This window comes from Parasteatoda tepidariorum, chromosome 2, assembly GCF_982258835.1.
Source record: "Parasteatoda tepidariorum strain Cologne lab strain chromosome 2, Ptep-v5.0, whole genome shotgun sequence".
Taxonomy (NCBI): Eukaryota; Metazoa; Arthropoda; class Arachnida; order Araneae; family Theridiidae; genus Parasteatoda; species Parasteatoda tepidariorum.
This window is the reverse complement of record NC_141756.1, coordinates 31,705,364-31,729,110: the sequence shown is the minus strand read 5'-3', so window position 1 is coordinate 31,729,110 and position 23,747 is coordinate 31,705,364. Positions and strand designations below refer to the sequence as shown.

The following is a 23,747-nucleotide window of genomic DNA, read 5'->3' as shown; positions in this document are numbered from 1 at the left end:
CTTGTAGTTCCACTGGGCTTATCTCAACATCACTTTTCATTCAAAATACTTCGGTTACTGACTTATGGGAATTGGAAACAATTGGTATATCTGATCCTTGCGAGACAATTACTTCTGAAGAATACGATGCTCTAGCAACGGAACACTTTTCCAGAACTGTCAAAATAAACCCAGATGGTCGATATGAAATTAGTCTTCCTTGGGTGAAAGATGTAAACGATATGCTCAGTAACAGAGATATTGCGGGCAGAAGATTGAAAACGATGACAACTAAACTTATCAAGGATAACCGTTTGGATAGTTATAATGCAGTTTTTGGAGAATGGATAAAAGAAGGTTTCATCGAAGAATCAAACGAAGGTACCGGCCATTATCTTCCTCATAGAGGAGTTTTCAAGTCCAATTCCACCACGAATGTCAGACCAGTTTTTGACGCTTCTTGTAAAACAAGAGATAACTTATCGTTAAATGACTACCTGATGAAAGGACCAAATTTGTTAAAAATGATCCCTACCTTACTAATAAAATTTCGAGAAAAGAAAATTGGAGTTATATCAGATATAAAGAAGGCTTTTCTCCAAATATCCGTAAATGAAGACGATAGAAAATATTTAAAATTTCTGTGGTGGGAGGAAAAGGAAGCGAAAACAGTTAAAGTTTTTCAACACGCCAGAGTTGTCTTTGGTTTAAATTGCAGTCCCTTTTTGCTGGGAGCTGTTATTCAACATCATTTGAACAAGTATGAATCCTCCAATTTCCAAGATGTGGCTATGAAGTTGAAAAAATCCTTCTACGTTGACAACTGTGTCACGTCTGTAGATTCTGAACAAGAGTTAAAAGAGTTCATTCAATGTTCGACAGACTTAATGGCTGCAGCGAAATTCGAACTGCGAGGTTGGGAGTTTACAGAGAAAGAAAACTTAACTGAAAAATTTGAACCGTCACCTGTGTTGGGTCTTCTGTGGGACAGATCAGAAGACGTATTGTTTTGTGACACTCGAACAATTATTGATCCTCCAGAAATTATCACCAGAAGAGTAATATTATCTTTTGCTAATCGAGTGTTTGATCCAATCGGATTTACTTGTCCAATTATGTTATATCCGAAGATTTTATTGCAAACAAGTTGGCAATCAAAATTAGGTTGGGATTCAAAAGTTTCTGAGGATATAAAAAAGAAATTTCTCAAATGGTTGGAAGATCTGAATATACTGCATACAGTGAAAATTCCCCGTCACGCTATTTTGAGAAATAGTAGCTTAAGTCTTCATGTATTTTGCGACGCTTGTGGTCTGTCATATGCAGCTGTTGTTTTCATAAGATGTGAGACACCATATCAAACAACAGTACAATTGTTACTTGCTAAATCAAGAATAGCACCTTTAAAAAGAATATCTATTCCCAGACTTGAACTTCTAAGCTGTTGCATTGGTACTCGTCTAGCAGATTTCGTTAAGAAAAGCTTGGAAATCGAAAATGTCAAGATTCATTATTGGTCCGATTCTACAACTGCTTTACAATGGATCCAGAAAGATGAGCCATGGAGTGTGTTTGTCAGAAATAGAGTTAAAGAAATCCGTGCTCTTTCATCAGGAAATTGGCGACACGTTCCCGGTCACTCTAATCCAGCCGATCTACCATCACGCGGCTGCTCGGTAACAAAATTATTGAGTTCAAGGTGGTGGGAAGGTCCTTCCTGGTTGAAATTACCTGAAAACACATGGCCTCTATCTGAATATAAAATTGATGAAGACGTTATCAACAAGGAAAAGGAAAAAAGAACAACCATACTCGTAAGTAAAAATTTGCTTGGAACAAACCAGTTTTTTTCTTATTTTTCAAGCTACACAAAAAATGTCAGAATGGTTGGATGGATTCTAAGATTCCTTGAAAATTGCAAACTGTCTGAAAAAGATAGGCAAAAAGGTGGACTAACTCTGGCTGAAATAGAAAATGCAGAAATCAAACTTATAAAAGTTATACAAAATGAAGCCTTTACAGCAGATTATTTAAAAGGCTTAAAATCATTGAATGTCTTCAAAGATGAAAAAGGTATATATAGAATTAAAACAAAATTGACAGAGAGAAATGATACCGAGAATTTTAGATTACCTATTTTGCTTCCAGAAAAACTTGTATTGGTTGATATGCTAATCAAAGAGAAGCATTTGAAATGTTTACATGCTGGACTGCAAATTTTACTGTCCAATTTAAGAGAAAATTATTGGATTATTAATGGACGTCGAGCAGTTCGTCGCATCCTCAAGACCTGTGTTAGATGCAAACGATATAATGCACGAAGTATAAAAACTGTTCCCGTAGGTTTACCTGAAGACAGAGTTAAAGAAGCTTCTATTTTTGAAGTGGTCGGGATAGATCTTGCCGGACCTCTTCATTTAAAGGAAGGTGTGAAAAGTTGGATTGTCATCTACACATGTGCCGTTTATCGATCAATACATCTCGAACTTGTGCTGTCACTTTCAACTAAGGCGTTCCTTTTAAGTTTACGAAGATTCATTGCTCGCCGAGGAAGACCTTACATCATCTATTGTGACAACGGGAGTAATTTTATAGGAGCTGAGAATCTACTTCAGTCCTTAGATTGGAAGTCAATTGAAGCTGAAACATCCGTATACAAAATAGAATGGAAATTTAATCCACCATCTGCTCCCTGGTGGGGAGGTTTTTGGGAGATTATGGTGAAATTGGTAAAAAATATTCTTCGAAAAATTTTGGGGAAAGCATGCCTTTCATACGAAGAAATGATTAGTGTTCTGTGTGACTGCGAGTCCGTTATCAATTCAAGACCTCTCACATACCTCTCAGAAGATCTGGATGACTTAATACCTCTTTCTCCGTCCATGTTTTTACAAGAGATCTCGACGGTGGGAGTACCTGATTTAGATCAGCTGGATACAATAGATCTTAAAAAACGCTATAGATATCAACAGACGTTAAGAGAACAGTTGAGAAAAAGATTTCGCCGCGAATACCTAGCGACACTCCTTCAACCGCGCAAGAAGAATAACTATTATGATCTAAAGGTTGGCGAGATTGTGTTAATCGAAGATGACTTGAAGAAAAGATTACACTGGCCGATGGCTAAAGTTATTGCCGTCTATCCTGGTAAAGATAAAAGGATACGCGTGGCTCGACTTAAAACAGCACATACCGAGTTTTTGAGGCCACTGCAGCGGATTTATCCGCTGGAAATACGTTCGACACCAAATGAAGGTTCAACTCCAATCGCAAGCGCAACTTCAAATGAAGGTGACAAGCATAAAAATTTCCAAAGTACCTTACGAAACATCGTTACCACAAGAAGTGGCCGAACTGTTGAGATTCCATCAAGATATTTGGACACATAATTTTAAATTTATATTAGATTTTTTGTTATTTTGATTATTGAAATACACATAATCAAAAGGTGGGAGTGTTACGTCACTTTCATAAGATGACGTCATTCATTTAAAGTGTAAATATTAACTAAAACGATTTTTTAGCCTGTGTATATATGAAAAGTGTGAGTGGCAACAGAAAGAATGTTATGGAAGATGTGTTCTACGAAAATAAAATGGTTGCTTTTGTAAATATGTGTACGCAGGTATTTCTTGTAAATTTAAGTTATTTCATCGCTGGATAGATCGGGTAGATTTATCGGAAGCACGAAACACATCATGGGTTAGAGTCCCCTTGCCGTCAGGCTAACCGTGGGAGGTTCTCCTGGTCTTCCTCTCCATGCGGGTTAGATCCATCAAAAAGTCCTCCACGAAGGCAAAATTCTCCCAATACTTGATCCAGGAGTTTCCTTGTGTTCTTGCTTGGATTAAAAAAAGAGGCAACGGAGTTGAAGATTGGTAGTCGTAAGCCCCCCTAAAAATTGGGTCTGCTGTTCAACGACTGTTATAAAATAGAAATCTACGTAGATAGTGTTGTAGCGTCCTCTATGTTCACTCTTTAATTTAATTTTCAACCTTTTGTATATACATATTTGTTTTGTGGTGAATGGCATCATGTTTTTGTTGCTGTTCCAAAAAGTGTAAAATAAATTGCTAGTGTTATTTTCTTATTCCTGTCATCATTTATTTTACTTGTTAAAGATTGAAAAATATTTAAGGGAAAATCATTCAGCCTAAAACAGCTTCTTCATTGGTGACCCGGACGTGATCACTTCGTAAAGGAAAATGGCAAATGTAGATGAGTCTAAAAGCGACACTTCGTCATCTACCATCGCTAGGGTTAGCATCAAAGTTCCATCGTTTTGAAAACCGGATCCAAAGATATGGTTCCTGCAACTAGAAGCTCAATTTCGAAATGCTGCAATAACGACAGATCAAACAAAGTATGATTATGTCGTTAGCTCAATTGAAGCTGAAATTCTATGTCAAGTGTCGGATATCCTAATCGATCCACCAAAAGATGACAAATATATCGCCATAAAAGACAAACTCATTTCCATCTTTGCGGAAACTGAAACTCAAAAAGCCCACAAATTATTAACGGAAGTGGAATTGGGTGATAATAAACCATCTCAGCTATTATGTGAGATGAGGAATTTGGCTTCCAATAAAGTAAGTGAAACTTTTCTTAAAACTCTCTGGCTGCAAAGATTACCAACGGCGATGTCGAGTATTTTATCAATCAGCGGTGACGATTTGTCGAAATTGGCGACAATGGCCGATAAAATGTGGGAAATAAAAGCCACACCGCTTCAAAATGCTGCTTTAGCTAGCTCTAGGGACGACAGTATTTTAGTTAAACTACAAGAACATATATCAGAGTTATCACTGTAAGTTAGCGAACTGAATAAAAAGCAACTTACAAGGCATTAACAGTTCAGATACCGTTCCAGAAGCAATTCTAGAAGAAGGGGTAATAGTACCGAGAGCAGTATATGTTATTACCATTCAAAGTTTGGGGAAAGAGCTTTTAAATGTAATAAACCTTGCGATTGCCCAAATGAGACCAACTTCCACCAACGGGAAAACTAGATCACCGGCTCTTGCGGACGACAGAGAACCAAGGGGTGGAATTGTGTCGTCTTTTTGTTCGCGACAAGGAGAGTGCAACTCAATTTTTAATCGATACAGGTGCTGAAATTTCCGTGATTCCACCACTACCAAAAGAAAAGCGGTCTGTTGCGAAGCTGGAACTTTTCGCTGCAAGTGGAACCAAAATTAAGACTTATGGACAAAAATTACTAAATTTGGATTTAGGACTAAGAAGATCATTCAATTGGCTTTTCGTGATAGCTGACGTAAATAAACCAATAATAGGTATTGACTTTTTGTCTCACTTTCACCTTTTGGTTGACAGTAAAAATCGTAAATTAATCGCTAGCATCACTTCATTGTCCTCTATTGATGTCCCAGACTACGGTGCTGCGTCACCAACATTAAACACATTACAAAATCAGTACGAAGCAATCCTTAAAGAATTTCCAGACCTCTTGCGCCCAACACTCGCCAATAATAAAATCAAGAGTCCCAACATCGCACATTTCATTGAGACTAAAGGTGCTCCTGTTACAGCTAAAGCCAGAAGGCTATCAGCAGAAAAACTAAAAGCAGCAAAAGCTGAATTCGATTTTATGTTGCAACAAGGTCTTTGCAGACCATCCAAAAGTAGTTGGGCCAGTCCTCTTCATCTTACCCTAAAGAAATCAGGTGATTGGAGGCCATGTGGGGACTATCGGGCCCTTAATAATATCACCATTCCCGATCATTATCCTTTACCATTTCTCACTGACTGTGGTTCTATTCTGCATGGAAAGAGAATTTTTTCGTCCATAGATTTAATTAGAGCCTATCAACAAATCCCAGTTCACGAAGCAGATATTCCAAAGACGGCTATTATAACTCCTTTCGGGCTGTTTGAATTTCCATTCATGACATTTGGTTTGCGCAATGCGGCACAATCATTTCAACGTTTCATGAATATGGTGTTATCAGGTTTAGATTTCACTTTCTGCTACTTAGAGGACATACTAATTGCTTCGACAGAGGAAAAGTCACATCATGAGCACTTATACGCAGTTTTTCGAAGATTAAACTACTATGGTTTATGTATCAACATCGCGAAAAGTGTTTTTGGAGCTTCCAAACTTAAATATCTGGGATATGAAATAACAACCGACGGAATAAGACCTCTCCCGACCGAGGTTGATGCCATACAAAACATACCTGAGCCCACATCATCCACCAGCTTGCGCAGATTTTTAGGGATGATAAATTTTTATCATCGTTTCATCCCAAATTGCGCCAAGCTTCAGCAACTTCTGATCTCATTACTCAGCGGAAAAGGCAAAAATAGCAAAATACCTCTAATATGGTCCGAAGATTCCCGCAATGCGTTCAGAAACCTCAAGAATGCGCTTTGTCATGCTACTATGCTTGTCCATCCCTCTACTGATGCTAATATATCTCTGACATGCGACGCTTCAGATACAGCCATTGGGGTCGTCATACATCAAATCGAATATAAAGAATTGCGCCCATTAAGCTTCTTCTCGCGCTCATTAACCGACTCTCAGAAAAAACACAGCTCTTATGAAGGGAACTGTTGTCAATCTACACTGCTATTAAGCATTTTAGACACATTTTGGAAGGAAGGTCTTTCACCATCTACACAGACCACAAACCTATCACGCTCGCTTTTCAACAAAAGTTGAACAAAGCTGCCCCTAGACAAGCCAGACAATTGAGTTACATCGCTCGATTTTCAACAGATATTCGCTACGTCGCCGGAGAAGAGAACGTTGTGGCCGATGCTCTCTCTAGAATTAATGCCATCTTGACACCGTCTCCAATCGATTACTCAACTATTGCAGACTTTCAAAACAATGATGATTTAATAATTTTGAAAAACAATCCAAGACTGAAAATGGTTAAAATTCCCATTCTGGAAACCAATAAATCGATTTATTGTGATGTTTCTACATCCAGTAACCGTCCATACATTCCCTTAAAATTTCGACAACAGATATTTTCCTCTATTCATAGCCTATCACATCCAGTGATTAGGAGCACAAGAAAAACTAATCACGAAAAGATTCATATGGCCAAATATCAATAAAGATTGCCAATTATGGTGCAGGGCATGTGTGGATTGCCAACGATCCAAAGTTCAGAAACATACAAAATCACGTCTGATGGACTTCAAGGTTCCACCCGAACGCTTTCAACATGCTCGCATCGACATTGTTGGCCCCTTGCCTCCTTGCCAAGGTTTCAGATACTTGCTAACGATGATTGACTGTTTTTCAAGATGGATTGAAGCACTACCCATGACGGATCAATCAGCAGAAACCTTATTTTTTCAACCTGGTTTTCTCGTTTTGGCGTACCACAACGCATTACATCCGATCAAGGACGCCAGTTTGAATGCCAACTCTTTTCATCGTTAAGCAGATATTTGGGATTTCAATCCTCTAGGACAACTGCTTACCATCCACAATCGAACGGACTGATCGAGCGTCAACACAGAACTATAAAAGCCAGCCTGAGATGCCATTTGCAACAAAATAAATCTTGGGTAGACGCCTTACCTTTTGTTCTTCTCGGATTACGTACGGCGCTAAAAGAAGATATCAGATATTCTTCAGCTGAGCTTCTGTACGGAAGTCCTCTCTGTTTACCTGGAGAATTTGTTACTGAGATCCCTAATGTCACGCACTCAGACTTCGTGCATAGGCTTAGTGCAAAGTATCATACGTAGCATGAAACCTTCTGCATCGACTGCTCATGGCACTAAAGCCGTATTTGTTTCAAAACAACTTTCGAATTGCTCGCATGTTTTCATCTACAATAATGCTGCTACATCCTCATTGGAACCAGTTTATCTTGGTCCTTACGTTGTCAAGCACCGAACATCGAAATACTTTGATATTGAAATCAATGGAAAAGTCAAAAGAATTTCAATTGATAGACTAAAACCATGCTTTACTATACAGGACAATACCAAGCATTCGCTTGACACTCACAAACCAAGGGTTGACACAGATTCACACCCTCAGTGTGAACCCCCGGGCCGAATCTCGTCTTCTGACAACCATAAACAAACCACACGTAGTGGAAGAACCGTCAGGTTTCCACCTCATTTAAAGGATTATGTTTCTTAATCGTTTCCACAGGGAAGGGAGTGTGTAGAGTCCTCTATGTTCACTCTTTAATTTAATTTTCAACCTTTTGTATATACATATTTGTTTTGTGGTGAATGGCATCATGTTTTTGTTGCTGTTCCAAAAAGTGTAAAATAAATTGCTAGTGTTATTTTCTTATTCCTGTCATCATTTATTTCACTTGTTAAAGATTGAAAAATATTGAAAGGAAAATCATTCAGCCTAAAACAGCTCCTTCAGGGTTTTGCCAATAGTCTAAGTTTTTCGGTGGTCTAAGACATTTTAAAAAGAAAGAGAGTCGTTGGAAGACGAATAATGCAGCGAAGAGACAGTTCAATTGCACGAATTGCTGAAAACGTTGACACAATCTGGGAGCTTGATTTTTCATATTGTTGATTAGCGGTCAAAATAATCAGAGAATGATTGAATTTGTATCACGCCATGTTTAATCAGATTTTTAAAAAAAGAATTGAATTTTGACTTCGACAAAGGATCATGCCCGTGAGACCAAGCAAGAACGGTGAAGCGTCTCGTCACACAGCTATGTCAATGGAAGAGTTTTTGGCCAATGAGCATATTCTTGTGACTCTTTAACCTCTTTACTCGTCTGATTTGAATCCTTTTGACTTTTTCCTCTCCCCGAGATTAAACATTCATCTCAATGAACTTCATTTTGGGATACTAGTTAATACTTTAAATGCTGTAACATATTATATAAAGACTGTTCCAATTTCCGAGTTCCTGCACTGCTATAAGAATAAAAATATTTAAAAATCAGTCTCATTGCTGAATTTACACACCTTGCAGGTCTTTTTTCTAACCTGAAACTTTATAATTTTTTCAAAGTTAAGGAATAAGGCAAATTACAAAGTTTATACTTCAAAATTTCTAAGTAGAAATAGTTTTTTTTTAGCAATTGCGAACTGCGAAGCTAACTGCAACCACCCTTTTTGTTTCTTCTTTTCAAGCAGTGGCGTGCAGAGGTGTGTGGATGCACGTGGCTAATTCTCGATTTAATGACTTTTAATAATGATAATGACTTTTAGCTCCTGAAAAAGAGTACTGTAATCAATAAAGGAGCAAAAAAAAAAAAAGAAAAGAAAGAAAAGTAAAAAAAATCTAAAAGTAAAAATCTGAAACTCATTGTTAATTAATGTGTGCCGAGATTCTTACATTTTAAGCAATTTATAACTTTTGCAATTTGCAATTTTTATGGTAAGCAATTTATAGTTTTGGTAAGCGACTTATAATAATATTCTGAGGTTTTCATTAATTGTAAAGAATATTTAAGTATTACTGACATGATATTCAATTGTAAAATTTGTGCGGAAAATATTGTTCACACTCCATAAAATATTTCAATTGAACCAAGTATTTATGATTATGGTTTTAAATTTGTAATTAAAGTAATAGAATATTAACGGCATTTAAAATCCTAGTATCCTTAGTGGTCACATGGATCTCAAGGCTGTTAGCAAGGAGACTTCAAATCAGATCCATTTACCCCAGATGTGCATTTTTCTTTATGAATATGCCAGCTATCACTTTGAGTCAAACCTCGGTTGCCTCATTGGTAAACGTGAACAGTATCCCCATAACTGACATTCATCATCTCCTGAACTTGCCGTTCCTCAAACTCCTCTAAAGACAATACTCCTTAGTTATATTGCTTAAAGGCAAAGGTTTTTTTTTTGTGTTAAATATTAAAGTGTTGTGTGTATGATAGGTATCCATCATAGCGACGACTCCTAGTCGCTGTATTGTGTGGCAGAGACAGAGCCTCGAGTATCTTCTGATTAAGGAGACCCATCTCTCGACAGTTCTCGCCCTCCTACTCTCTAGGGACATCACCAGAAAACTCTATGCCATGAATGAAAAGGTATAAAAAAAATCTAGCTTTATTGAAATATAATTCATAATTATACGCTATGAAAGAACAATAATGAATGAAATAATTTGCAAGGGGCTTTTTTAGGAAGATAAATTTTCACATAAAGCTCAAGGTTAAAATATACTTGAGGGTGCCCCTTGGCGAAATTGGCTACTTATGTTTGGCGCCATTCCTGTTTGTGCGGAACATCGTAATAACAGAAATGGCGGCCAAAACATAATGATATTTCAGTAAAACATTGGAAAATTTCACTAAAACATCGGCCAAAACTTTATAAAATTGCAATGAACCCAATATAAGAAAAATTAATAAACCCAATAAAATGCATTTTGAATCGAAACAAAAATTAATGGAGTGAGCACAGAATGAAAAGGAAAAAAACAACTCACCTCTTAATTAAGCTTGAATATCCTCAGATTTAGGTGCACATAATTCTCTAATAGCAGTTAGATACTGTCTAAATTTATCACGAATATATTCTGTGTATCCCCAGCGCCACATAAATTCGGCGAAATACGAATCGAAAATGACGTCTGTGATACTGGACTGGCGGTGACATTTTTTTCTAAAGTCCCTTTTTATGACTGCCCACATACCTTCGATCTTATTGACCAGAAGCAAAAGTAACCTTACCAGCCGGTATCCAACGTAGAACTAACGGATCTCTGAAATTAGATATACCATTGAGCATTTAAAAATAACGCTAAAATCTAAACCAATCAGAATCTTGGGTTTCAACATCGCCCAGCTTGGCGATTAACCGCAATCACAGCTTGGCGAGAATCAAGGGGCACCCTCAAATATAGTCTACCCAGCTCAAGTATAAAAAACGAAACATCCTTAGTACTTTCTGTTCATTGTAAGAAGGCGAATTTATTGTGACGTGAGGGAGTCATTGTGTTAAAGAATCGTTATTAGCTTGAAGCTACTTCTTAGAATTTTACAGAAAATAACTAAAGAAATATTTACCATAATTTAATGAAGGAACTGTCCTTAGTTCTGTCTGTTCACAGTAATAAGGAAAATTGTTCGCGATGTTAGGGCGTTGTAGTGTTGAAGAAGAATGTGAGAATGTTTAAATATTCGAATTTAATCCTCGTTGTTGTTCTTGTGTTACAGATGGTGACGGAGAAGGGTTCCCATTTAGATATTCGTCTTCCCAGCTTTACGGGTTCTATCGCATCCCAAGAGGACACAAAAAAGGTCACAGAATCAACAGGTATATCTCACAAGAAGGAAAAATTCTTATCAGAGAGCTTGTTCTTACGGAAGCCGTTAGCAATCCCGACTTTAAACGAGGTGTAATCGAAAAATTCATTCGATGAATGGTCTCACAAAACAAAAGGAACGAGAAGTACAAATTGAAAAAAAAAAACCTTTACTGTAATTCAAAGTAAACACCATTATCGTCCAAATACTTAAATTGACATAGGTTGCACAGCTACTGGAAGCTATCAGTAAATGCTTCTTTCGGTATTGCCCTTTGAAGCATCGTCGCACCACACCTCGTCACTGCTTCTTGTCATCATTCGTTAAAATTTTCCTTTCTATCTCTAAAACATTTAAACTACTTAAAAACTTCATTGCACACTTTCACTAAAATGTCGCATATCTCAGTCACTGTTTTGCCTCATTTGTAGCAATCACACGCTTTGCACCGTTGACACTCTATCTATCAAAGACTGCAAAAAATCGGCTGTAACGCACACTCCCACTGAGTTTTTAAAATTCGAACGCTTGGGGACAATTTTTACCAAGTCTACGTGAACGCAATATCGTAACATTTACCCAGTTTTTAGAAAGGGCGTTATAAGAAAATTTTTTTACGTAAGTGCGAAGTAGATTTTAAGTATGATTTAAAAATCAAGTGTATTTGATTTAGAATATTAAAATCACATGAAAACTAAAGAAAGATTTCTTTCCCTTTTTTTAATTGAATTCTTAAAAAAGTTGTTCTGGAATGAAGCCATAGGGTTGGAAGCTAATTTCAAACATTTGTTTTTAAAACTAACTTTATTCAGCTCTCGGATAATTTAAAACTGCTTCTTTGAATGATATCAATCAATAAAATATCGTTATACTAAAGTATAAAAATCCCTAAGAACATTGTATCTACAGCGCCCCTCCCCCCCAAAAAAATTACTAAAAGTCATTTTTAATAGTTATTTTTTATCGAAATACACAAAAAGTGAAGTTAGCATTAAGGGGTCCAAACTTTTGATCGCTTTCCAAATCAAACTAAGGGGAACATATTTCTCACATTGCTGCTACCTATATTATGAAGGTCAGAATTCCGAATCCGTTGGAAAAACGGTATGTTTATTCAGAGAAAGTACATTTTTGTACATGGTGAGGAGGTTTCCTCATGACATGGTTTTCCTCACCATGTCTTCCTCATCAATGACACCATAGCTTCCTCACCAATGACATGATTTTTTTTGCATTACATGGTGAAAAAAACCATGGAAACTTTCCACTGTTAGCCCGATGGCGAGGAGAGTCTAACCCATGATCCGTCTACCATTGATGATATTTTTTGTCACCTCGGTGGTTGGTGCCTGCTGGAAGCATAATTCATGTTTACCAGTCACCGATGGGATTCGAACCTGGATCACCTTTCCATGAGGTGAGCGGTCTATTTACTGATCCACTGGCTTTTATATAGACCATTGACAATACAAACAGAAAAGAAGATTTTAAAATATTATCTTCTAGTATTAAAATTATACTAAATGCTGTCCGATATGTTGGACGCTGAGTATCAGGAGAATATTGTTGAGTTCTTCTGTGATTTTATGTGAGCCATTAAATGAAATAAACGATATATTTTCTAACAATAAGTTGTATTTTATTTGATTTTAAACATTGTAAAAACAAATTGAGTTGACTAGAACTTAAATATCTCGAGAAAATCGTGGTTTATTTGTGTTTAATCAATTTGAAAATCTTCTCTTTTAAATATTTGGCAGCTTTTACCGAAAAAGTATGTCGAATCGAACAATTTATTTTTGTCAAAAGGAATTTATTAATTCCGTTTAAAAATGTTATGAATGAAATTATTTTTAATACATATAAACGGAATTAACTGAGGCGCATACTGCTCTTCCAAGTCTCGTGTTCATGGATATTGTATGTATGTATGTAAAGCAAATAAAAGAGAAATTTAATGAATCTAATTAATATCACAATTGTGATCTTTTTCAATATGACGTCTCATTTACCTCCTAAAAGGTCAAAATTGATGCAATTCTCATCTTGGGCGTAATTGTTTTTCGTAAACAAATAACGTAAACGATTCATGTCGATTTAATTGTATTGTAATTTTTTCGTATTTATATTTCGTATTTCTTCGTATTTATATTTCATATTTCTTCATGCTTATATTTCGTATTTCTTCGTATTCTTTTTTAAGTTACATGCAATATTTTATTTGTTTCCTTTTCGTGTAAACAAATATAGCATGGAAAAATTCTTGTTCTTTTAAAAATTTTAAAACCATTTTATCCAATACTTTTTCTTCCTTGGATTTAAGGGCTCTTCGGAAAAAATATTCACCATATTTTTTCCCCTAGAAACACGCTTTTAAATCATAGCTATAAACAAAATAAACGCGTGTTTTCAGATGACTTTAGGAATGCTAATTCGATGACGTAGCACCGATTCACACACACGTTGCTCACTGAATTTGGGAAAAATAATTATTCGTTAAAGAACGTGTGATAAAATCTTAAACAGAATCGGTAATAATTTAATTTATAACGATGGTTAATGCTATAAACTAATCCGGAAAAAATAATTTTTCAAAGTCGAACGTAATAATTAATGTTTTTAAATGATTTTTTGAATGAAGGGCTAAAATTGATCCTCGTAGTCGATGTTTGAATTTTCGAGCTCCAACGAAACTCGACTCTATCGAAATTCCAACGGTTCTGATGTTATGAGTGATTTAAAATAGTGTTCTGTGACAAGAACAGACAAAATGTAGAATGAACACATAAGAAAAAGTTTTAAAAATGGCACTCTCTTAAAATATGTACTAATATGGTCAAACTATCATGGCAGTAAAATGTAGCAGTAGAATCTCCCTACAACGAAGTCTCTAAATAGCGAAATTCTTCCAAGAGTGACATTGTTATTAGGAAGGTAAAACCATTCAAAATATTTTTCTTTAAATGATTTGGTCGTCTGTCTGTAACAAAATGTTCAGACGTTTATCTTTCCAATTTTCAATGGAATTTTTGAAAAAATTTGCAATTGAAAGACTGTGTTTTATTATAAGTAGAAATATTCATGAAATAACAGATGATGTAACTAACTGTTTACAAGTGGACAAAGAACTGCTTCATATTATACAGGTGAACGCTTCATATTATACAGATGATTTTGAACAGTGTTATTGGAAAACGACAGAGGCCAAGAAAATGACGAAAACAAACGGTCATTCATTAAGGTGAAGGTTTCCAAATGGGATAAAATGTGCCCGACTCAATTTTTAGTTTACCTGAATAGTTACCTGAAGATATTGAATGAATTAAGATACTTAATAATATCAAAATGTGAAAAAAAAATTTCTTAAAAATTTAAAGCCGCTAAATGAAAGACAATGCAAACTCATGATACAATGCACACAAAAAAGGACCATCTAGAATAACTTTGGATCTAATGTTCGGATCTTCACGTTCTAGAACTTTATTGTAATGGTTCAAGAGAGTGACATAAAATATGCTAATTAGTTTGTGCAGACGATATTTAAAGTTACGAAATCAGACACAAAAACGTACCTTCTCTTTATAAAATACATTTTATAAGATGGATTCGGATTTCGGACTCTCAAAATATAGGGTTTAGCCGCATTCTGGGATATATGGTTCCCATAGGAGAGCGATCCGAAGTTGGGACCCCATAAAAAAATTTTGCTTATTTCATCATGTCTCAAGAACTTCTTGAATTAAACAATTTTTTGCACACAATTTCAATTATAAAATTCGCTTACCCAAAGGTAATTCCATGCAAAAATAACTTTTATTAAATATTAATTATTTTATTTAATTAAAAACTGAAAATTTTGAATTGTAAGGTATGCAAATTTTTACATTATTTTAAAGTAAGTAATTTTGCATGGCAAAATACAAAATTTGTGCGAAATTGGGTATACTATAATCTGCGTCACAGGTCGTGTTACTCCTACTTAGAGCCCCTGAATTAGACCTAAATTTAACTGGTAAACAGCATTTTCTGCGAACCAGATTTCTAGCAACAAATAAACATTAAACGAAGTGTGTTGTTACAAGTCGTTGCTCGCCAGGTTGGAAATGTATTAGCCTAGTTCCTTTTGAAATAATTTATTTTGTTGTTTTATCTAAGTTTATGAATTTAGTAAACATATTTAAAACTTTATTTAAAACATATTTAAAACATATTTAAAACTTTATTAATTAAACTAAAAGGTAAATATTATTCCTAGTAAAATTTTCGAAGTGGAAGTAGTTGTGTTTTTTTCATATTATACCCAATTAGTCGATTAGTTCTCAGAAATCGATTTTTTAATGTGCGGCCTTTTTAAAATTTAATTTCTCTGATTTCGCTGACATACTAGTGGGTACTATTTTCTATATTCGTGCATTTTTTTCCCTCGTGAGTATTTTATTGATACAATAAGAAATAACGATTTTGATATGCTTGTAATATGTATCTACTCTATTTCTAATGAAAAATTCATATCATATCCACCGACAAAAAAATTTGTAGCATTTGTAGCAAAATTTGTATTTTAACTTTAGAATTCTCTAGACTCTGAGTTACAAAGTTTTCTTGTACCGAATTATTTTAGATGATGCCCATGGATGTCGTAATAAAGAGACTCCACCGTCATTTTTGTTTTATTTCATGATCGTGAGTTTTGTACAAACGATATTTTTTTTCCTCCTGAGAGTTTATCTGAGCAAGATTTAATCTATAGTTATTTTGTTCCCAACATGTAGCATTCTTACTCAATCAAATTACTATATTTGGGTTTGAGTATTTTCTCTCCGTAATAACAAATCGCAATCATCCCTAACCGCTGTTTTGATGTTCAACTATATTTTGCTGTGCAAAACCTATGATACTTCGAAACTTGAAATTACGAAGTATTGAGAGTGCGATAGAATAAAAAAAATCCAACCTATGATAATTAGTTGGAGATTTATTACTCATTAAATTTAAATTAAAAAATAACATGCGGTCCGATCAGCATGCGGCAGGAAAACTGCATCAAAATTTGATTTGCCAAAAAAGTCATTTTTGCTTATTGAATTAATACACGTTTTTTTTCTCTAAATTTCAATTTGACTAAAAGTTATTGTGATTTTAAGTGCTTTACTGCGATTTGTGCCACTTTTCTGCTTTAAGTTTCATTTTCTTTCGCTTCGCAAAAGCTATGAAACTTAAAAACTTAAAAATGCGTAGAAAAATGTACGTAGAGTATGATGGAATAAAATAAATAAGATTCGATTATAAGTTCAAGAATTATCAACTATTAAACTTGTAGAAAATGCAATTTGTTGGGATTTATTAATCAATGAAATGTAGCTATTAAGTTGAAATTTAACGTTCTAAAATGGCCATTTTTATTAATAAACTTCACGCATTTTTTTTTTTTTAAATTTCAGTTCGTTTGAAAAATACAATTTTAGGTGTATGAGTCACATATATTTTTTTCAACCTTTTTTTTACTTTAAACAGTAATTATTTGTCCATTGTTGTAGAAAAATCTATACTTATACGCTTCCTCGAGATCTTTGTTTTATAAGCTTGATGACTTGATGTTAAAGTAAGTTTGACTTGATGTTAAAATAATAATAAAAATGAATGAATATAATAAAAAAAGGATTAGATGTTTGCCAGACATAAATATTAACATTTATATCGAAATTTTTAAAAATATGAAAGATTCAAAAGAGATATAAGCTGTTTTATGTTATAGTGAACTGTTATAATGATATAAGTCTTGTTAACGAGTAAAAATAATTTTGATTTATTTTTTGCTGATTTATAAAATCTGTATTCCTTAGGCTAAGTTTTTTTTTTCGAGTACTGATCCAAGTTTTTAAAATCCGAGTAATCGCTCATTTTGTTACTTTTAACATATTAACAAAATGTTCGTACGTAAAAATTATATATTTCATGAAAAAAATGTTATTTATTTGAAAAGCATCTGTTTTAAAAGGAGCAACAAGTAAACGAGAGACAACCATAGGGCTTCGTGAATGAATCCTATAAGTAAAAATATATAATTCTAAAAAAAATCGTATTTTATAATTTGTTCTGTACTTATATTTAAGCATAGCATGGTTACAAAGTCTGAAATTTAAGAGTTTATTAAAAGCTTTTTAGCATGTTCTTTTTTTCCACTTCTACATTGCATCTCGATTAAAAAAAATTATGATTCTGCCATCGAATTCATCAACATCGTATTATTATAATAAATGACAATCATGAATGATATTTCAATGTTGAATTCAATAAATATTTATATGAAAACAATAATAATAAGAGAAAACTTTCTTACGACGAAAAAATTCCAACAGTTCTTGAAGATGAAACGCTTTAAATTCCCGAAAAAGTGATAAGAAATGAAAAAGAAAAGGATTGAATGATGCCTTCATAAACATGGTCTTAAAAAAAGATTGCTTACAACCAATGTTCGGTTGGCATCGATATATATTTTCTAAAATATAAATATGTAAGAAAAAATTACCTTTATCTATAAGATCTGGTTGTAAGTTAAGAAAGCAGAAAACATAACTTTTCCTAAACTCCATAATTCTGTATAGGAATGGGTTCTCGAATTATATAAATTATTCATAGAGGATTTATGAGTGAAAGAAAGTTGACAGTGATAGTACAAAAAGTTCCCCTTTCGAAAAAAAATCTCATACTTTATTTTTATGAGATCAAAACGAATCGTTTTATTTTTTTTATTTTATTGATTTTGCAGACGTTACTTTTACTCACAGAATTTCTTGTTTCACATTTCTAAATGTCGTTTGAGAAACCAAAAATATAATCTCGAGGCCATATCGCTTGTTAATTTTTGGAACAAAAAATATCTTTGGTACTTTATGCTTTTTATGTCTTTAAAGATTCTCCTCTGAACGACGACGCCCTTTTAATATTCTATTAGATTGTTAGAATCGGAAAAAAGTTGAGAAAAGGGAAAAAAATCGTCTTGTTTTGAAGTAAAAGAATGAGCTTTTGACGCCATTAACGACTTTGACGTGATTCGAAGGACCCGATAAATATGCATTTCTCGTAAAATAAGGTCTTTTGTATGTTAGAACATCAGAATAGTATGAAAAGCTAAATAACAAAGGACAAAGCTTGATCACATGGATTTTTTTTTTCTTGATATCATGTTACCACTCATACGCATGTTGAACGTTTTATAGGAATGAATAGTGTTTTCATAATTGCTCTGAACACATATTTTTAGAATTTGTCTAGAAATAAATAATTACTAGTATGAACATTCGGGTTCGTAAATTAATACTCAAATGAGGAAAATCTGTTCAGTCACCAGCCATGAAACAGAAATGAAAAACATAAGAAAAAATTTGATTGCCAGATGAAACTTGGGGTTGCTTCTAACAATCGCATTTCAACTCCTCCCTCGATTAAACATGTTTTTATGCTTTAGATCCCACTTTCTTTAGTAGTGCTTCGTTAGTTTTTGACGGAGTTTTGTTTTTTCTTAAGTACTAATTTTTGACTGACTATAATTGTTTATTCCTACTGGTACTGTAAGGAGTCTTATCGAGCAGTACATAGCCACTTTACTATACCTAGACGCCACTTTTTTAGCCATAACTAAAATGGTTTGATAGTTGAGAGGGTTGTTCAAGACTTTAGTGAGTATCCTACATATTAGGTATAAGCATGTATCAATAATGACAATGCCTTATAAATAATTTTTTTATGTATACTGTCTAAAGATGGTAGAAATAAGTATACTACGCTTTTAGTTTTAACTTATTACAAATCTCAACGAGAAAAATCATTTGCATTCAAACAGAAAAAAAAATTATTCTGGAGTAAAACTGAAAAAAAGAAAAGAAAAAAAGTTAAAACTTAAAACTATTGCATACTTGAAAACAATCTTTCATACTTGGTGCTTTCATTCTAAACTTTTCTGAAGTGTATCTTTCACCGAGAGAATAAAATCATCGTCGTAAGTATAAATTTGTTTGAAAAGTCAAAAAAAGATTCTATTTTTGGGATTCAAAAAGCAATAAACTTCCTCTTTTCAGCGTTGCTTTATTATTTGTTTATTAGTTTTATCCCGTTTTTATATGCTTATGTTTTCTTTTTATTTGTGTGTTACAGTCTTTGGCAGCAAGGACTTTGTTGCCACAGGCCATGGACACACGAGGGTTCTCCATTCCGAGTAAAGTATCACCCAGAAGAGGCCAAGAAGAGACATTTTTATATCAATTGGCAGTAGAAGAGGAGGAGGAACAACAAGGAAGCAGACGATCGAGTGTCGATTGTTTGTTTAAGATCGCGAAAGATTCATTCCATCCTCTGCTCTTCTTTCTTCAGAACATTGTTTTCAAAAGCGAAAAAGGAAGATATTTTCTTATATATATAGCTCCATTGAGAGAAAGATGTGCAAAATTGATTTTTCTTCTTCAATAAAGGTGAAAATATACAAGTTCCAGATTTTTGAATTCGAGAAGAACGAAGTGGTTGTTTTTGAAAATACATTTTCGTTCATAAAAAAAAAAAAAAAAAAAAAAAAAAGGTGCTCGCTGATTATTAAAATTATGTTTGTTCTGAGAATGTTTGATTTATAAAGTTAAAAGGTCGACATGGTTTAAAAGTTTATAAAAGCTTTAGTATAACAGCCACCACACAGTCTACTGATCACAAAAAGTTTTCATCACAACTACTTATAAACTCATGATGAATGGGATTTCTGTTGAGATAGATATTGAACGGTTATGATTGAAAAGCCCAAGGGGCCCTCAGTCGCCAATAATTCCGAATTGATTGTAATGTAAATGAACTGTTCCTAGCTGACAGTTAGGAGCACGGGAAGAGATCCAAAGCTGGCGATTTATCGAGAGATAACATAACCAAAAATAAATCCAACCTCTCTTAACCAATATTAAGTTTGAAAATAATTTGGCCAAAAAAAAATCGCCAAAAAGACTGTGAGAAATTTGATATTTTTAAATTCACTCAAATGGTTTTTAGAGCCTTCTTTGAAAAACTACAATTAACCTAACCAACTGGGAGGATAATTAGTTTAATGATAACAGTTATTATTATGACAAGAAATTTATTAAAATTATTTTTATTCTAAAATCATTGAATCATATTTTAAATGGGTACACATTATCTTTATTTCCTGTACGATCAGCAGTTCGTAGAAAAGCACTTTTCCTCAGCATTTGCAAATTGGTTTTTACCTATTACCCTCTGGTTTAGTAAACTAGAAATAAGACATAAATTCGTAATAATTAAAAATAATTAAAAAAATATAATATATATATGTGTATTTTATTAACATGACTCAAACACACATTTATCAAACACTAACTCAATTACACATTTATATATTATATTTTTTTTTAATTATTTTTAATTATTAAGAATTTATGTCTTATTTCTGGTTTATATAATGCAAATTGGGTTTCAGTTGCCTTGTGCGCTTTTCCAATCTGAATTAATAAAGTAAAGTTTCAGTGTGTTTATTTTCCTTAGTTATCATTATTGACCTAGTAAATTGTATTGATTTTGTGATTGGATCTCTGGTTTAGTAGTCATTAAACAGATTATTTACTTAAAATTTGATTCTTTCAAAATGAGAACAAAATGAAGGATGTTGGCTTAAAACTGTTGTATAACAATAAGATGCAAAAACCATACTTCTTATCGAAACTATGAATGAAATATGTGCCTAAAATAGTGCAATCTTTTACTTTTTTTACTATTTTTTTTTCATTGGTTGCTTAGCAACTAGCGAAAATTGATGGCATATTTGGTTTCCAATTGAAGTTTTAAACAACAAAAAGTATCCTTCTTTAAGAAAGAATATTTTTTTTATCTATATCGTTTTTTAGTCTAAAAATCTATTTGTGCACAAAATTCCAGGTTGATTCTCTTTATATATTAAAAGAAAGTGCAAAAATGTGCAATGAGACTTGTGTGATCCTGTGAAATGTATAAAAAATTGTAAATAAATAAAGGAAGTTTCAACTTCTTCATCTGTTAATTCATCAGCTGTCATCTGTTTCTGTCTCATTTCTTTTCTTCATACGACAAACTAACCCTATATGCAAATATATTTCATGCACTTAAAATAAAAATATAATGAAATAAAATAATCGGAATTTGAAAACTGGAAATAGAAGGCCCCTTAGAACAGAATTTTTAAAAGACATTACTTAAATTTTAATTTGTTACTCGCTCAAATTCTTAGACCCATCCCATAGAAAGCATGGCCAAAACAAAAGTATTTAGCATTCTAAACTTTAATATTTTGATTATGAAACTTTTATCAACTTCACTTTTAACAATCATAGCAAAATTAAGTTAACCGAGGCATTTTGAGTTTGAAATATAAGTACTTGCATTAGCTTTTACAGTATTCTAAGAGAAAATAAGATATGTTCTTTTTTCTCAAAGGAATGAATTTAATAAATATTTCTAGACGATACTGATTTGCCCTAAATAATATGTATAATTTTGCAAGATAGAGCTAAATCTTTCTTATTACATAAAAATTTGTATGTGGGAAGATTGTTCAAGGGAGCCAGATAAATTTCTTTTTCGTGTTGGCAACACAGAGCTGAAATATCAAGTAAGTAAGCAGTCATAGGCATGAAGGCTTAAACGTACATAAGCCTACGTATTTCCACATGAAAATTCTTTTCTCATATAAATGACGAACAACTGAAATGAACTGAGCTATTGAGTAAACATGAACGGTTTCGAAGCAAATTATTCATTTAAATAAACTGTTCCACATTTTTGTTTTAATTATGTTTAGTGTTTTACGCAGGTTCAATAATTATTGAGAGCTGATATTTTAGTTTTAATAATGCTTCATGATTAACGCAAGAGACGAATGTATTTTAAAACGGTCGACTATGCCTTTTTTCCATTTTTTGATCTTTTCGTTGCTTCATTCGACACATTTTACGAGTTCATGTTAATATGAAAGAGTTTTCAATAAAATTTATAATTTCGTATATAGGGTAATGCTATGAATTAACTGTCGAAAACTAAATTTCCATCTAACATTGAAAAGCATACAAATTAAATCGTAATGCATGTAAATTGTAGGGGAGAGTGGGGTCAATTGTAACAGGGTACGATTGTAACAGAGCAAAAGTTTCGAGTGTCGGGCTCTAGATTTTGTTCCAAGATGGCGCACAAGGTGTATTTAATAAATCTACATGTACACCCCTGATGGCAACCATTTTTATGTACTTTTGAAAGAGTTACATCACAAAAGATATTTTCACGCTAAGTAAGTACTTTTTTTGGTGTTAGAATATTATATTGTAACAAAGTAATTTTGTTTAAACAAATAAAAATTATTAACCGAATATGTAAGTGGACACCTTAATTAGCATTAAAAAAAAAGAATAGTTTTGTTAACTAACTAGCATTGTTTTTAACTAATGAAGCTGAAATGGTGTCTTGGGGACGATTGCAACAATAAGTAAAGGGACGATTGTAACAGGTGAAAATAAATAATCTCATGTTTACAAACCATTACTTAACTCTTTAAGTACCACCAATAGCTTCCTATATCATTTATATTATGTTGCATGTGCATTATTTCATTTGTCACCTTTCACCGCATAAATTAAAATTTTTAACCCCTTAAAGTTAAAAGTTTAACCCTTTAGGTCTCTACTCATTATTATTTTTACTCCTAAAATATCATTACGATTTTGATCAATAAAAAATATATCACAACTATGATAATATGTATAATAAACTATGTTTTAGTTGAATTTATGAACTGTTACAATTCTCCCCGTAAGTGGGGACAATTGTAACAAGTGCACGGCTGTCAAAAATTGTTAATGACTAATATAATAACATTTAAAATAAGGTATTTATTTTTTTCTAGTAGAGGATAGTCTACTTTACTCGTCTGTCAATTAATACTAATAATATATTGGATTTTTTGTTAGTTAACAATAGTTAAGTAAAAAATGTTACAATTGACCCCCCTCTCCCCTATTAAATGAATGAAAGTCAAAGATCTCACAGGATGTATATGTTACAGATGTTTACGACTTCATTTTAAAAAGCGTACCATAATGAGTACAAATCGAAACAAACCTAGTAAAATGCTTTTGCACTTTAAATAAGTGAATGGATTTTAAAAGCAGTAGAGTTTGATGAGTAAAACTCCTAAAATTTCAAGAATATTCAATGATATAGTTAATTCACAAAAATGATACTTAAATATGAAGACCTCTGAGACAGATGTCTTTGTTAACCCTTTGTGGGTTAGAATATTTTGGAACCAAAATTTTTATCAAGTATCACCATAAGAATTGTGGTCCTCATAATGAAACTATTTGTTTTGTCTTTATATTTTTTGACATTTAAAAAGTATGACTAAAAGGATTAATAAATAAAAACTATTGTTATTTTATCAAAAATAAAAAGAACATTTTCACCAACCTCTCCTAAAATCTCCTGAAAGAGTTTTGAAGTCTCTTAATGTCT

At 33.2% G+C, this 23,747-nt stretch overlaps 1 protein-coding gene across 3 annotated transcripts in view; it reads left to right on the top strand.

The window, feature by feature from the left end:
- The window catches only part of LOC107436247 (popeye domain-containing protein 3), a 37,543-nt gene extending 17,842 nt beyond the window's left edge, over positions 1–19,701 (top strand). For 2 of the 3 annotated variants that reach the window (XM_043043887.3, XM_071177382.2), the window contains 3 exons: positions 9,846–9,998; positions 11,130–11,229; positions 19,374–19,701. In XM_043043887.3, coding sequence (XP_042899821.2) covers positions 9,846–9,998; positions 11,130–11,229; positions 19,374–19,438 — 318 coding nt within the window. In that variant the 3' untranslated portion in view covers positions 19,439–19,701. The remainder of the gene's footprint in view (positions 1–9,845; positions 9,999–11,129; positions 11,230–19,373) is intronic. The other variant, XM_071177383.2, reaches the window with a different exon arrangement.
- The last annotated feature ends 4,046 nt before the right edge of the window (positions 19,702–23,747 follow it).